This window comes from Desmodus rotundus, chromosome 5 (assembly GCF_022682495.2).
Source record: "Desmodus rotundus isolate HL8 chromosome 5, HLdesRot8A.1, whole genome shotgun sequence".
In the NCBI taxonomy this organism is placed as follows: domain Eukaryota; kingdom Metazoa; phylum Chordata; class Mammalia; order Chiroptera; family Phyllostomidae; genus Desmodus; species Desmodus rotundus.
The window spans coordinates 32682603-32694977 of record NC_071391.1 but is presented as its reverse complement, the minus strand read 5'-3'; the positions used below and the strand labels follow the sequence as shown (position 1 = coordinate 32694977).

The 12375-nt window shown below is 40.9% G+C and overlaps 1 protein-coding gene across 2 annotated transcripts in view; it reads left to right on the top strand.

The window, feature by feature from the left end:
- Positions 1-8418, top strand: part of GTF2H1 (general transcription factor IIH subunit 1) — a 35091-nt gene extending 26673 nt beyond the window's left edge. For both annotated transcript variants that reach the window (XM_024558800.3, XM_045194012.2), the window contains 4 exons: positions 1861-1951; positions 2409-2524; positions 5336-5428; positions 7201-8418. In XM_024558800.3, coding sequence (XP_024414568.1) covers positions 1861-1951; positions 2409-2524; positions 5336-5428; positions 7201-7287 — 387 coding nt within the window. In that variant the 3' untranslated portion in view covers positions 7288-8418. The remainder of the gene's footprint in view (positions 1-1860; positions 1952-2408; positions 2525-5335; positions 5429-7200) is intronic.
- The last annotated feature ends 3957 nt before the right edge of the window (positions 8419-12375 follow it).

Below are 12375 nucleotides of genomic sequence, written 5' to 3'. Positions count from 1 at the left end.
TAACTTGTTATATTAACTTTGATCACTTCATTAGGTTAATATCTGCCTGATTTCTCTACCAAAAAGTTACTGTTTTTCCCTTTGCAGTTAGTATCTTGTGGGGAGATACTTTAAGGCTATGTAAATATTTTATTTCTTCTCAAACTTTCACCCACTAGTTTTTTAGAATCCATTGGTGATTCTTGCTGCAAACCAGTGTTACCATGCTGGTGGCAAAAGGGTGATTTTCTAATTCCATCCTTCATTCTGCATTTGTCCGTTGTCATTCTGCTAAAAGAAAGAGCTTCCTTCCCTCTTGTATTTATTTATATCAACATAGATCCAAGGATTCTTACATTTTTCTGTGGGTTATAAATTGTTCCTTTCTTTTTAACTAAGGTATAATTTACATATAATAAAATTCACCTTTTTCACAGCTCTCATTGTCTCTTGTTCTGCACTTTAATAAACATACACAGTTGTATAACCACCAACACAGTCAAGATAAAAAGGGTTTGTTGTCCCCAAAATGTACACCTGCCCCTCTGTAGTCAGACCCTTCCCAAGCCATTCAGACTGGCTTCTGTATCGTTCTGATAACGTCCTTATCAGTTACTGAGCGCCTCCTTATTTTACGGCACAATGAGGTACATGTTCCAGGTTCATCTTACACTTCCCCTGCCCCTGCCTCAGAATCTTCCTTGTAATACCAAATAGATTTAGAAACCAAGATCCCAGTGTCCGGTGGGGTGTCAGTATTGTTGGCTTGTCATTTGCTGGTCGTGCGAGGCAGAGCTAGGAAATAGCTGTACACACATACATGCACACCCAACAGATTGGGGCTTATTTGACTACTACTTTCCTTCTAGACTGTAATTGCCCGACATCTGGCCCTTGGGCCCAGGTAGACCCACCTAGCTTTACAGCTCTTATCAGTCATATTAAGTATGTAAGTAAGATTATTCCTCACATCGGTCCCTCTATACTCCCCTGCACCCCAAAGATGTTTTTTTTATCTGAAATACATGCATTGAGTTTGAAGGCCCAAGAAATTATCTGTCCTCCTGTGTGTGTACCTGAGTACAGCCAGGAGCTAGTCAACGAGCTCGGCAATCACAGAAGTTTTTGGTTACAATGCGTTATAAATTTTCTGATGAAATAGGAGTAAAGTGCACTCCCATGTCCCTTTGACTCATGGTTGTCATGTGCTGTACACTACACCAAGCTTAAAAATTTCTTTCTAATCCAGCCAATTTATACATGGGTTTATACTTGTAAAAAACGTTGAAAAACTTGCACTAACCCTTCACTTGAGCTATTCAGCAGATGACTTGTTCCCTGCCATGGCCACAGTGCCTAGCACTTGCAGGCACCCATTGAATGGCTAGGTCAGTTACGTCCCTAAATGTGGACGCTGACACAGTGAGGAATACTCTTAACTCTTCAAGCTCAGTGTATTCACTTCTTTGAAAAATGACAAATGATGTATTTCTACTCTGTTGGGTGTCCCCGCCCCCCCGGCTGCCAGCAAGTATACAGATTAACGTGTTTTACTTAGTTACTTTCCTTAAACTCAACTTTACTTTCAAGGGTAAGGGTCCACCGGTTAAGTTGAATTGATGCTTAAGAAAAGGCTTGACTAGGCAAAAGACCCTGTGAGTTTTGAGGTATCTGGATGCGTCCTATTCCTAGAAAGCTGGTAGTTATTCTCTCTCCACGGACCGTGTTTCTAGCCTCATGGAAAGTAGTTCACTCTGGTTGCTATAAATGGCGTATTTATACAGTAATAAAGACTTACTGGACATTTCCCTGTAAAGCTGGCGTGTTCTCTAAGAGAGAAGTCCAAAAAAGAGAAAAACCACTTCTTGTGTTCCCTTTCAGGTTCTTTCAAGTAGTGCCGCCAGCAGTGCCATCACAGCACTGTCACCCGGAGGAGCACTTATGCAGGGAGGGACACAGCAAGCCATAAACCGTACGTGCTGGGCTACCTTCTGGTGCTATCCCTTTACTTATTTACACTCTAGTAAGGGGAGAGGAGATCTAAAGTTTTATTGACGTTCCTGTGCAACACTTCTGGGGGTTTTGTTTGTTTTCATGCATCCAGATCCTGATGTCTGGACAATACCTTAGGTTTCAGAATTGTCTTAATATCACAGTGGCACGTTAGTGGGCTCTCCGTGTCCTGAAAGCTTTCTTCTTTTCTCACCTACCCCTTAGAATGAAGGGCAACCTAAAAGTTTTTCCAAAATCCCAAAGGAATTTAAATTCTGTGATCTGTCAGCCACAAAATCAGTAACTTACCTCAGAAGAGCACATCCTGGTTTGGCATCAGCAGAGAGTTCATGTTCAAGTTTCTTCTCTTAGTGGTCCTTCTTTCAGAGACTACACACAAGAAAAGAGCTTTTATCCTGTGGATCTTTCTTTTGCAGAGATGGTGCCAAATGATATTCAGTCTGAATTGAAACACCTGTATGTGGCTGTGGGCGAACTACTTCGGCACTTCTGGTCCTGCTTTCCTGTTAATACACCATTCCTAGAAGAAAAGGTCAGAACCAGTTCCAAACACAGCCAGCTGTTAACAGTGGTGTGACTTGGTGGGGTATTATTTCAAAATTGGAAAAGTGTATTAAGTGTTTACCATGTGCTAGACTGTGTGATAACTACTTTACATACATTATTTAAAACCTCACAGCATCCTGATGAAGTAGGTATTGATACCAATTTTAAAGTTTAAGAAACTTGTGTATAGACCAGTTCCATAACATATGATCATACATCTTAAAATTTGTATTTACCTCTAAGCCACTGGGAGTGATAGAACAGAGACCCAAAACAAGTCACATCAGTAAAATCTTTGTGTGTGTATTTTTTTTAGATTTTATGTATTTATTGTTAGAAGGGAAGAGAGGGAGAGGGAGAGAAATTATCAGTGTGTGGTTGCCTCTCTCGTGCCCCCTACTCGGGACCTGGCCCGAAACCCAGGCATGTGCCCTGACTAAGAATCGAACTGGTGACCCTTTGGTTCACAGGCCAGTGCTCAATCCACTGAGCCATACCAGTTAGGGCTAAAGTTTTTTGTTTGGTACATTATTTGGGGGTAATTAAATCTAAACTGAGATTGACAACAAATACAGCACTAGATCTTTAACAATAAAACCCTTTTAACCAATTAAAGGCTAGTTGACATATAGAAAAGTATTTGACTGAAGCATCGTCCCGTGCACCAAGAGGCTGTGGGTTTGATCCCCAGTCAGAGAGCATATGGAAGGCAGTCCATTGATGGTTCTCTCTCTCCCTCCCTCACTCTCTAAAATTAATGAAACATACCTGAGGTGAGGATTAAAAATAATTATAGTAATAGCTTTGCTGTATAACTTGCTCTTATAAGTAATTTTTAAGAGAAAGATAAATGTCCCATTAAAAAATAATAGGCAGCCCTGAGCAGTGTGGCTCAGTTGGTTGGGCATCATCCTGCAAACAGAAAGGTTGCCGGTTCCATTCCTGGTCAGGGCACTGGCCTGAGTTGCCTGTCTGGAGACATGCAAGAGGCAACCAATCAGTGTTTCTCTCTCACTTTGATGTTTCTCTCCCTTCCTTTCTCTCTCCCACCCCCTTTCTCTAAAAATAAGTAAAATCTTTTTAAAAAATAATAGGCAACAGAATTTTTTCAATTTAATTATTTTTTTAGGGAGGGAGAAAGAGAGAAACATCAACTTATTTCACTTATTTATGCATTCATTGTTTACTTCTTGTATTTGCCCTGTTGGGGATCAAACCCACACACAACCTTGGTGTATCAAGACAACACTCTAACCAACTGAGCTACCCAGCCAGGGCAACAAATGATTTTTAACAGGCACCTAAATAAAGAAGGCAAGTGGCCTAATAAACCTAGGAGGAGATTTCCATAGTCACTAGTATTCAAATAAATTATCTTTAAAGGTACAGAGAAAGAGCATTTTTATCTATAATCTGCAAATGAACAAAAAACTTAAAATGATCAATGTTGGCTGAGTTACTAAGAGTTCTTTCTTTCACTACTACTAGTACTGACTTTTTAAAAAAATGCCTTTACCCAGAAATTCAACATTTACAAACTTAAGTAAATAATTAAGAATGTGTGTAAATATTTAGCCATAGAGATGTTCCTCCGCCACTGTCTGTAAAAGAAAATGTGGAACTAGCCTAAATATCTACCAGAAGGTGATTGGTTAAAGAAGCATTTGTTATGCTCATACATTGAAATACTATACATGATGACTTGGGTGAGTATTTAATGACTGGTAGATGTTCATATTAAAATAAGTGAAATTTTAAAACAGTATATACAGTGTATTTTCTACATCTATGCTTTTTTTTTTTTTTTTTTTTTGGCACTTGTGAGAATTTAATGAATTCCCATCCATGTGGCTTCAAGCTACCAGCACACAAGCCCCACCAACAATCTTAATCTTCTCCTCAGCTCTTCTGCTAAAGAATTCAACCTCCACAATGACAGGCTGCTTTGGGAGCTTTCCCTTCCCCAGAATTTTGTAGTAGCCCGATTGCACCCCATCAGTCATGGGAGTGGCTCCAGTCTTGTTTTTGGCAGCACTGACCCATGTCTACTCACTGACCAAGGTCCACAGTTTATCCAGGTTGACAGTAGGGCAGAAGCTCTGGTTCCTCTTAAGTGGTAACACCTCCTACCGACCTTCCCAAAGTACCCTGGGGGATATTTGTTGAAGTTGATCCTGTGATGATGCAAGCCACCAGCATGACCTCGGCCTTTCCGACTCCATGAAGTCTCCGAAATCTGTGCATTTACACGCAGGAACAAAAAATGTTTAAAAGGATGTGAGTTATGGACCAAAGTGTTAATGATCTGTAAATGGCAGGATATAAAAAGAACTTTGTTTTAGATTTTATTTATTTATTTTTAGAGAGAAGGGAAAGGAGAGAGAAAGGGAGAGAGAGAGAAACAGATGTGAGAAAGAAACATCAATCAGTTGTCTCTTGTAAATGCCCCAACCAGGGATTGAACTTGCAACCAGGCATGTGCCCTGACCAGGAATTGAACCAGTGACCTTTCGCTTTGCAGAAAAATGCCCAACCAACTGAGCCACACCAGTTAGGGCAATTGAGTATGTTTTTGTTTTCTACGTTTTGTATTTCTTAAATTTTTCTACAGCAGCCATTGTTTTGGGGATAGATTTTATTTTAATCTAACTATATTAGATATTGCTTCTCTGCCTGGCAGAGCCAATTAATCAAAAAAAAAAAAAGAAAAGACAAAAATAACCTTCCTTGTGTATTTTGATTTCTGTAGACACTTTGAAATTTCTCTGTAATTTATTATTTCTCTCACCTTTTTTAGGTAGTGAAAATGAAAAGTAATTTGGAACGATTCCAAGTTACAAAGCTCTGCCCATTCCAAGAAAAAATTCGAAGACAGTATTTAAGCACAAACGTAAGGCAACAATCTGATTTTGGCCTGGTTTTCTGTGTAGCGAAATGATTACATTAACTTTGTTTTCTTGTAAGTGAGTAGATACATTGTTTCTTTTCTCTTGCTCAGAGTACTGTTTTTAACTGTAAAATAATAAATACCTGTGTGCCCACCAGTCATGGTAAGAAATAGAACGTTTCCAGCACCCGCAGGTATTCCTTGAGGGCCCCTGTCCAGTTGCCTACCCCTCCCTCACTCTCTCCCAAGACCATGACTAATAGTCACCTCCATGCTTTTCTTTATAGATTTGCAACCTATGTGTGTGTTCCTTAAAAATATTTATTCTGAAAACCTGAATAGTAAGCATGAACCTGACAATGTAAAGAAAGGAAGACTTGCCCCTCTGTGGTAGTAAATTGAACAGTCCCTGGGTTAGCGTCTGTCTGAAGCTTCCCAGATTGTTTACATCAGGGTGGGGCAGTCGATCAGGTACGGAGTGAAAAGTGTCCCTTTATGCCCAGGGTTTTAGCTTTATTTTTATGCAAGGCTAGAGCAGTCACACAAGATTGTTTCTGTGCGTGTCACGCAAATCCTCTCAGAGATGGTGGGAAAGAATAGTATATACAAACTTAGGATCAGTATTTCAGTAAGTAGGATACAACTCCTCCTTTCAAAAGGGGGAGTTCTACAGTTGAAAGTTGAAAAATCTTCGTCAGTAAGATTTTAGTAAGTCTTTATACTCAAACGTGCTAAGTGTTTTTTTCTCAAAATATAACAGTATTATAAACAGAAAAGCAGCGTGAAGTGTCTTCCTGCAGCAGTGCAAGGATGATTTTTATATAGTTTCCAAACAAAACTAAGTATCACACACACACTCATAATGAGGACAGGTGTAAATGGGGTGATTTTTTTAAAACTCCACCTCAGATTGAATGAGTCATTGACACGGCACAAGTATTTAGGACTTCCTGATCCCCATCCCTATACTGCCAGAAGTGCCCAGGAGACTTTACAAGACTTGCACCCACAAAAGCAGTGTCCACCTCAAGGAAACAGATATTGCAAAGACTCTGCCTCAGGAGTCTATTAGCTTAGACCAATGTGGTCCTGTTGACTTACAGTTATGTCCATGATGAGGGCAAATTTTTTTCTACTCAAAATACATAGTGCTGACCTAAGCAAGATGTGGCACAGCACTGTGTGAAGCATTGAAACCATTTGGACTTTTCGTAACCTACTGAGTTATATTGGCATCTTGAAATGTTGGAGCTGGGAAGGTCCTAGAGAACATAGAGGAGCTCTTCACGAGATTGGCTGTGCAGCATAATTAACTGCAGGTGCTTTTAAAAATCAAAGACCCCTGGGTTTCATCACAGACCTGCTGTATCAGAATCTTCAGGGTATGTAGGCGCTTTTCAAATGTTCGGTAAGGTAACGTGGGTGCGGCCATCCTGGCCTTAGTCAGCAGACTGATGTTCAAGTCTAGAAATCACCAGGTTTTAACTGTTCACATCCCTCACTTGACAAAAGACACTGAGGCCTAGAGCACACTTACGACTCTCACGTTGTGCTGTAACTGGGATGACAGGGCAGACGTCACCCCACCGTCACTCTTCCCTTTCTGTACAAAATGTGTCTGATAACACCTTCACAGGGGCTTGCACGTTGCCTTTGTGGGGAAATCAAGTGAGCTTGGAAACTACACTCTCAAGTACGTGCCGATCTGAACTAGAAGCATTAAGTTCCCCAGCCTTTGCCCAGTTGTTGTTTAAGTGTCTTGCTGTGTTTTGCAGTTGGTAAGTCACATAGAAGAGATGCTCCAGACAGCCTACAACAAGCTGCACACGTGGCAGTCACGGCGTCTGCTGAAGAAAACGTGAAGTGTCTGTGGCTCACAGGTTTTGTGAGACCGAGAGAACTGTGGCCTGCGGTGTCTCTGGAAACCTGGCCTGAAGACATGCAGATGATCACACACAAGTGACAAGAAACATCTGCGCCACGCCACCTTTCGGAGCTGATGCTTTTGTACTTGCACATTGTGAGCTAAAAGGAAAGGAACTGATTAAACTAATAGCTGGGGAGGTAAATTAAGGCAGAACCAAAATGAGCTAAGTTGCAAATATATATATATATATATATAAATATATTTTTAAAAGACACTGTTTACTGCAGTTACTCAGGAACTGCTTTTGATTCATATTAAGCTGCTGCTTTCGGAAATTTAAAAAAAAAAACACTTTTTAAAAGGGTGCATTGATAAAATCTGAGGTTTTTGTTGTTTTCTGTGTAAATTTTTTTTCTAAGTTTATGGCACAGGGTACACCTTAAGTATTTCTCCTCCACCCTCTACTTGGATCCTCAAGTTTTAGTGAATTCTAATTGTATCTTACGTCAGCAAGTTAAAGAGACTGCTTTAAAGTAAGCCAGAGGGAGACTGTTGCTCAACCATCAGGAAACAGTTGTGCTCAGAAGACATCATGGTCCTGTGTTTCCTACGGAAATAAGAAACAATAAATATTGCACTGAATGTGGTTTGGAGTCCCTAAACGATAAAGAGGGAACATAATTTGCAGAAAGTCGTGTGGGGTTTTTATGCAGAATTTTGTCAGAAGACAATGGTGCTGCATGTTTTTCTTTGAGTGCAAATGTACATTGCTAAGTTTTTTTTTAAGATGGCATGTGCTTTGAAAGAAGGAAATTGCATTTTTAAGAGTTTAAAATAATCTTATGAGTGAGAAATATAAGAAATTTTATTTTCACCTCTTTAGAAAAAAATAAAAGATGTTTCTCATATCTCCTTTTCTGCAGTATCTGACTGTTACTATCCTTGGCGATTTGATAATCATTGCGTAGCGACTGAAAAGCCTAAGCAAAAAAAAAAAAAAAAATCATTCTTATGTCCTTGTTTATGGAATTCGTGCTGTGCCATAAATTGTTCCTAATAGGATCAACTGTTTAAGACTTTAGATGTCTTGTATTAAAAGTTACAGAAAAAAGTAAAACTTTTTATAGCTGCTCTTTTAACTGTAACACATCTTGTGGTTTCTCCTATGTGTGATATTTACTTGAGTGGACTGCTCAGGGCCACTCATCCTTTTTTAAAGCCATTATACTAGCTGGCTGTCTTTCAGATAACTTCAACTGGCAAAGGAAAGACAACGTCACCTTCCCCACTTCTTTCAGATCAGTGTAGCGTGGTGTGATCCCTTACCCCTTACAGTTTTACAGAGTGCTATTCCAATGTATTACCACCACAGCCACTCCAAGGAATAGCGATAGAGCAGATAGAAGAATGAAATAGCAGAGTATGTCTCTTGGGAAAGGTAGATGTAAAGAAAGAAAGTGCTTTTTTAAATATACTGTTAAAGGTTAAGTGATAAATATAACGGAGCCTGAAAAAAAAAAACTTGGGGACCTGGGTAGGCTTCGCTAAAGAGGTAACATTTTACTTAAGCCTTGAAGATGGAAGAGGAAGAGGATGAAGTGATGAAGGCTCTGGAAGACCCTAGTGTGTTAGGAAAATAGTTTTAAATTGATGGCTTTGTATGTGAAGGTCAGAGATTCAGACCTTACCCATTAGGCATAAGGGATCCGCTCAGAAAACTTTGAGCAAAGTGTTTTTTTGAGATTTTTTTTAATTGTTTTGATTTTTTTAGATAAAAAGTCTGGCTGTTGGGCTAAAACCTACAAGGCTTTTGCAGCAATACAGACTGGAAACTAGGTCCAAATTAAACTGGAGTTCTGATAAAAAGAAGTAATGAGTAAAGGCATTCCTAAGGTATGTGACCAAGTCTAAAGGGGTTTATAATAGAGGTAGCTCTCAATTTTATGTCTAGCTTGCATTTGAAATATTTGGTCCTTGGAGTCCTTTAAAAATGACCTTTGACAGCCACTTAGGCCTACTGTGGCCTTCCCTTCCCACTGTGGCAACGATTGCCGCTGGTGATGGAGGGCTGCTCTAGGCCAGCCCTGTGGCAAGTAACCTTTCCTGCTATCCCACTTCATTCTCACAGCGGCCAGTGCCTCAGGTAGGTGCTACTGAGTGTGAATGTTTAGACAGTAACGTACCTAAATTCACACACCCAGTAAGTGGCAGAGTTGGAGTTGACCCTAAACTACTAAGTTTGTTTTCACTGATGGATAAAGATGCTTGTGAGGTCAGAAGTTTTTATTCCACTCTATTCCGCAGCCTGTGCTCCCATTGTCTAGTTTGTTTGCTTGATTTGACTGCCCTGTGGGTCTCCTGCCTCTATTTCTATTCTGTGCCGCTTTTATGGCAAAGCACATTTTGGGGTTAGTCTGCCTAGTGGGTCCCTTTAGCCCAGAAGGCTGCAAAACGTAATATAATGAAACCATGTTCTGCCTTAGGAAAATGCACGTGTCCTGGAAAGAAGCATAAAGTCAGTAGTGCTATTCTTCTTTAGACTGATACTGCGAAGTGAGTAGAATACCCTATAACTACAACAGTCTGGAAAGCCACAAAAATGCCTCAACATCTGTACCTAGGAAGGTAACCCACTCATTTAGGCTAAGGGTTCAATCCAGAAAGTGATTTCCTGTTGGTGCGTATACCACCTGGAGCCAGCAGTGGCCCTGAGATGGAAAGCTGCCCGTTTTAAACTTAGGTTTGCTGTCTCCAATGTCAAGACTTGCATGGGATTCCTCAGTGCATTACCTCTGCCCTTTCCCAGTTTAGCTTCTTTAAGACTCAGCTGTTCTCCCAGCTCCTGAGGCCAGGGGAATCTTCGGTATTCTCGGCTCAAAACTGTCCAGAGCTAGAGCGTTGCCTAGAACCTGGTTTGGAGCTGATCAGCCTGTTTGTAGTCCATATCCTTGATTGTGTATTAAAGGTGCAGAGAGGTTGGAATTCAAACTTTGTAACCACAAAACCCCGTTTTTATAGTCGCACAGAATCCCTAATACGTGTGACAGCGGTGGAACTGCACCGGTTGAGGTGCAGCCAGAGACTAGGTCCTCCCACCCCTCTGGCAATACAGCATGAAAAACCAAAACCCTCTCTGGACATCCAGTAACCTACAGCGTTTATTGGGAGGGCACTGAAGTAAAAGGTAAATTCTGGCTTTAAATTTTTTAAAAAAACGTTTTATCTTCGCTTGAGGACATTTTTTTTCTCATTGCTTTTTAGAGAGGAAGTGAGAGAAATGTCAATTGGTTGCCTTCTCATATGCATCCCGACTGAGGATCAAACCCACAACGTAGGTTATGTGCCCTGACCAGGAATCAAACCCGACACCTTTCAGTCCACAGGACAATACTCCAGCCAGCGGAGGCACACCTGCCAGGCCTTAAATTTAAAATTTTACTTACCTGTAGTCATAGGAATAAACACAGGATGATAAAATTAAAGCCAACTATTAGCAATTACATTAAATGTAAACAGACTGAACACACTAAAAGATTTTCGGGTTGGATTAAAAAACAAGATTCAACTAAATGCTAGTTATCACAGAATTGTCCACACTTACCTCACTGGATTTGCCCTCCCATCAGGTGTCAAGTTCAGGTTCACTAGGTGTTAGCCTTCAGAGGCCTTTGTTACATTTATTTCTGGTTCTAGTAGCTAAATGTCTGGTGAACAGAACAGTGAAAAGGGAATGACAAATACAAGACCAGTGACTATCGATGTCCATTTTAAAAATTATGAAAGTATATTTTTTAAAAGTTTAGGACTAAAGTATATAAAACAAAATGTTTCTGTACCCTTACTGCCAATCTCACTCTCAAGGTAACTAAAGTGCATTTTCTGCAGGACATTTTCTGTGTACTTTAAATTATCATTCTAACCTATAACCTGAGGTTTTTCTGGCAAAGAGAAACCTGTGCACACAGTCATGCCCTTTAAGATAAACCTTGACAATAGGGCTTATCTCCGTTTGTGGTCCCATCCAATTTTTTGTGAATTTTGGTCCTGGCCCTTAGTGCTATTCCTGGCACTTGGTGACCCATGAGAACAGGCTATGCCTGGCCTGAATACAAAACTTCCTTGGAATTTTACATGTACAATCAGATCCTTATCACCCAAGAACATTTAGACCCACAGATACAAGAGTAGAGAGAGAGTAGAGTGTTCCAATAGGCCGTCCCTGGACTGCATCCTCAACAGCAGTGGAGCCAAGGCACAGCAGAACTGCTAGCGCACAGCCTGGGACCTAGGTTGTTCGGGTGCAAATCCCAGTCACAGAGCTCACTACCTGTGTGACCTTGAACAATTTACTTAACATGTGTCTGTTTCTTCATTAATAGCATGGTTCTTACAGTTGACTGATAGGGTTATTGTGAGGATAATAGATAAAGAACATAAGGTACTTGGTCACCTGTCTCAGAACTGCCCCTGGCACAGTTCCAGCCCAGACCAGAGAGAGCAGGTTGGGAGACAGGTGGTGTCTATCGAGGTCTCTCCTGGTTCATAGGGGCTGTCCCACCTCTCAGATTGGACTCTTGAGAGCTTCTCAGGAAATACCTTCAGTTCAACACTCCAGAGTGCCCCAAAGGGATAGAAAAATGAACTAACTTTTATCGAGCACCTACCTGGTGAGGAGCTTTACATTGAAATCTCACATCAACCTATGATAACGGTATTACCTCTATATTCTGTTGATAATGATAACATCCCTATTATCTCCATGAAATCAAGTAACTTGCCCAAGTTCTCATAGTGAATAGCAGGCCAGGCATCAAATGCAGGGCAGCGTGAAGCCAAAGCAAAGAGCCGCCGTGGTGGCAACAACACCGATCAGGCCTGTCCCCTGAACACACGTGCCTCACTCTGCAGTTGTCTGGACGTTTCATGGCTGCCTCTCCAACCTGGGAGGAAAAGAATCCATGCAAGGGGCAGAGATCAGCCAGTGTGCAGCAGTGGCCAGACGGCGTGGCCAGCTTACAGTGGCCAGAAACACCCATGCGCTCTACATCATAGACTAGAGACATCATAGGAAACTAGGAAACTG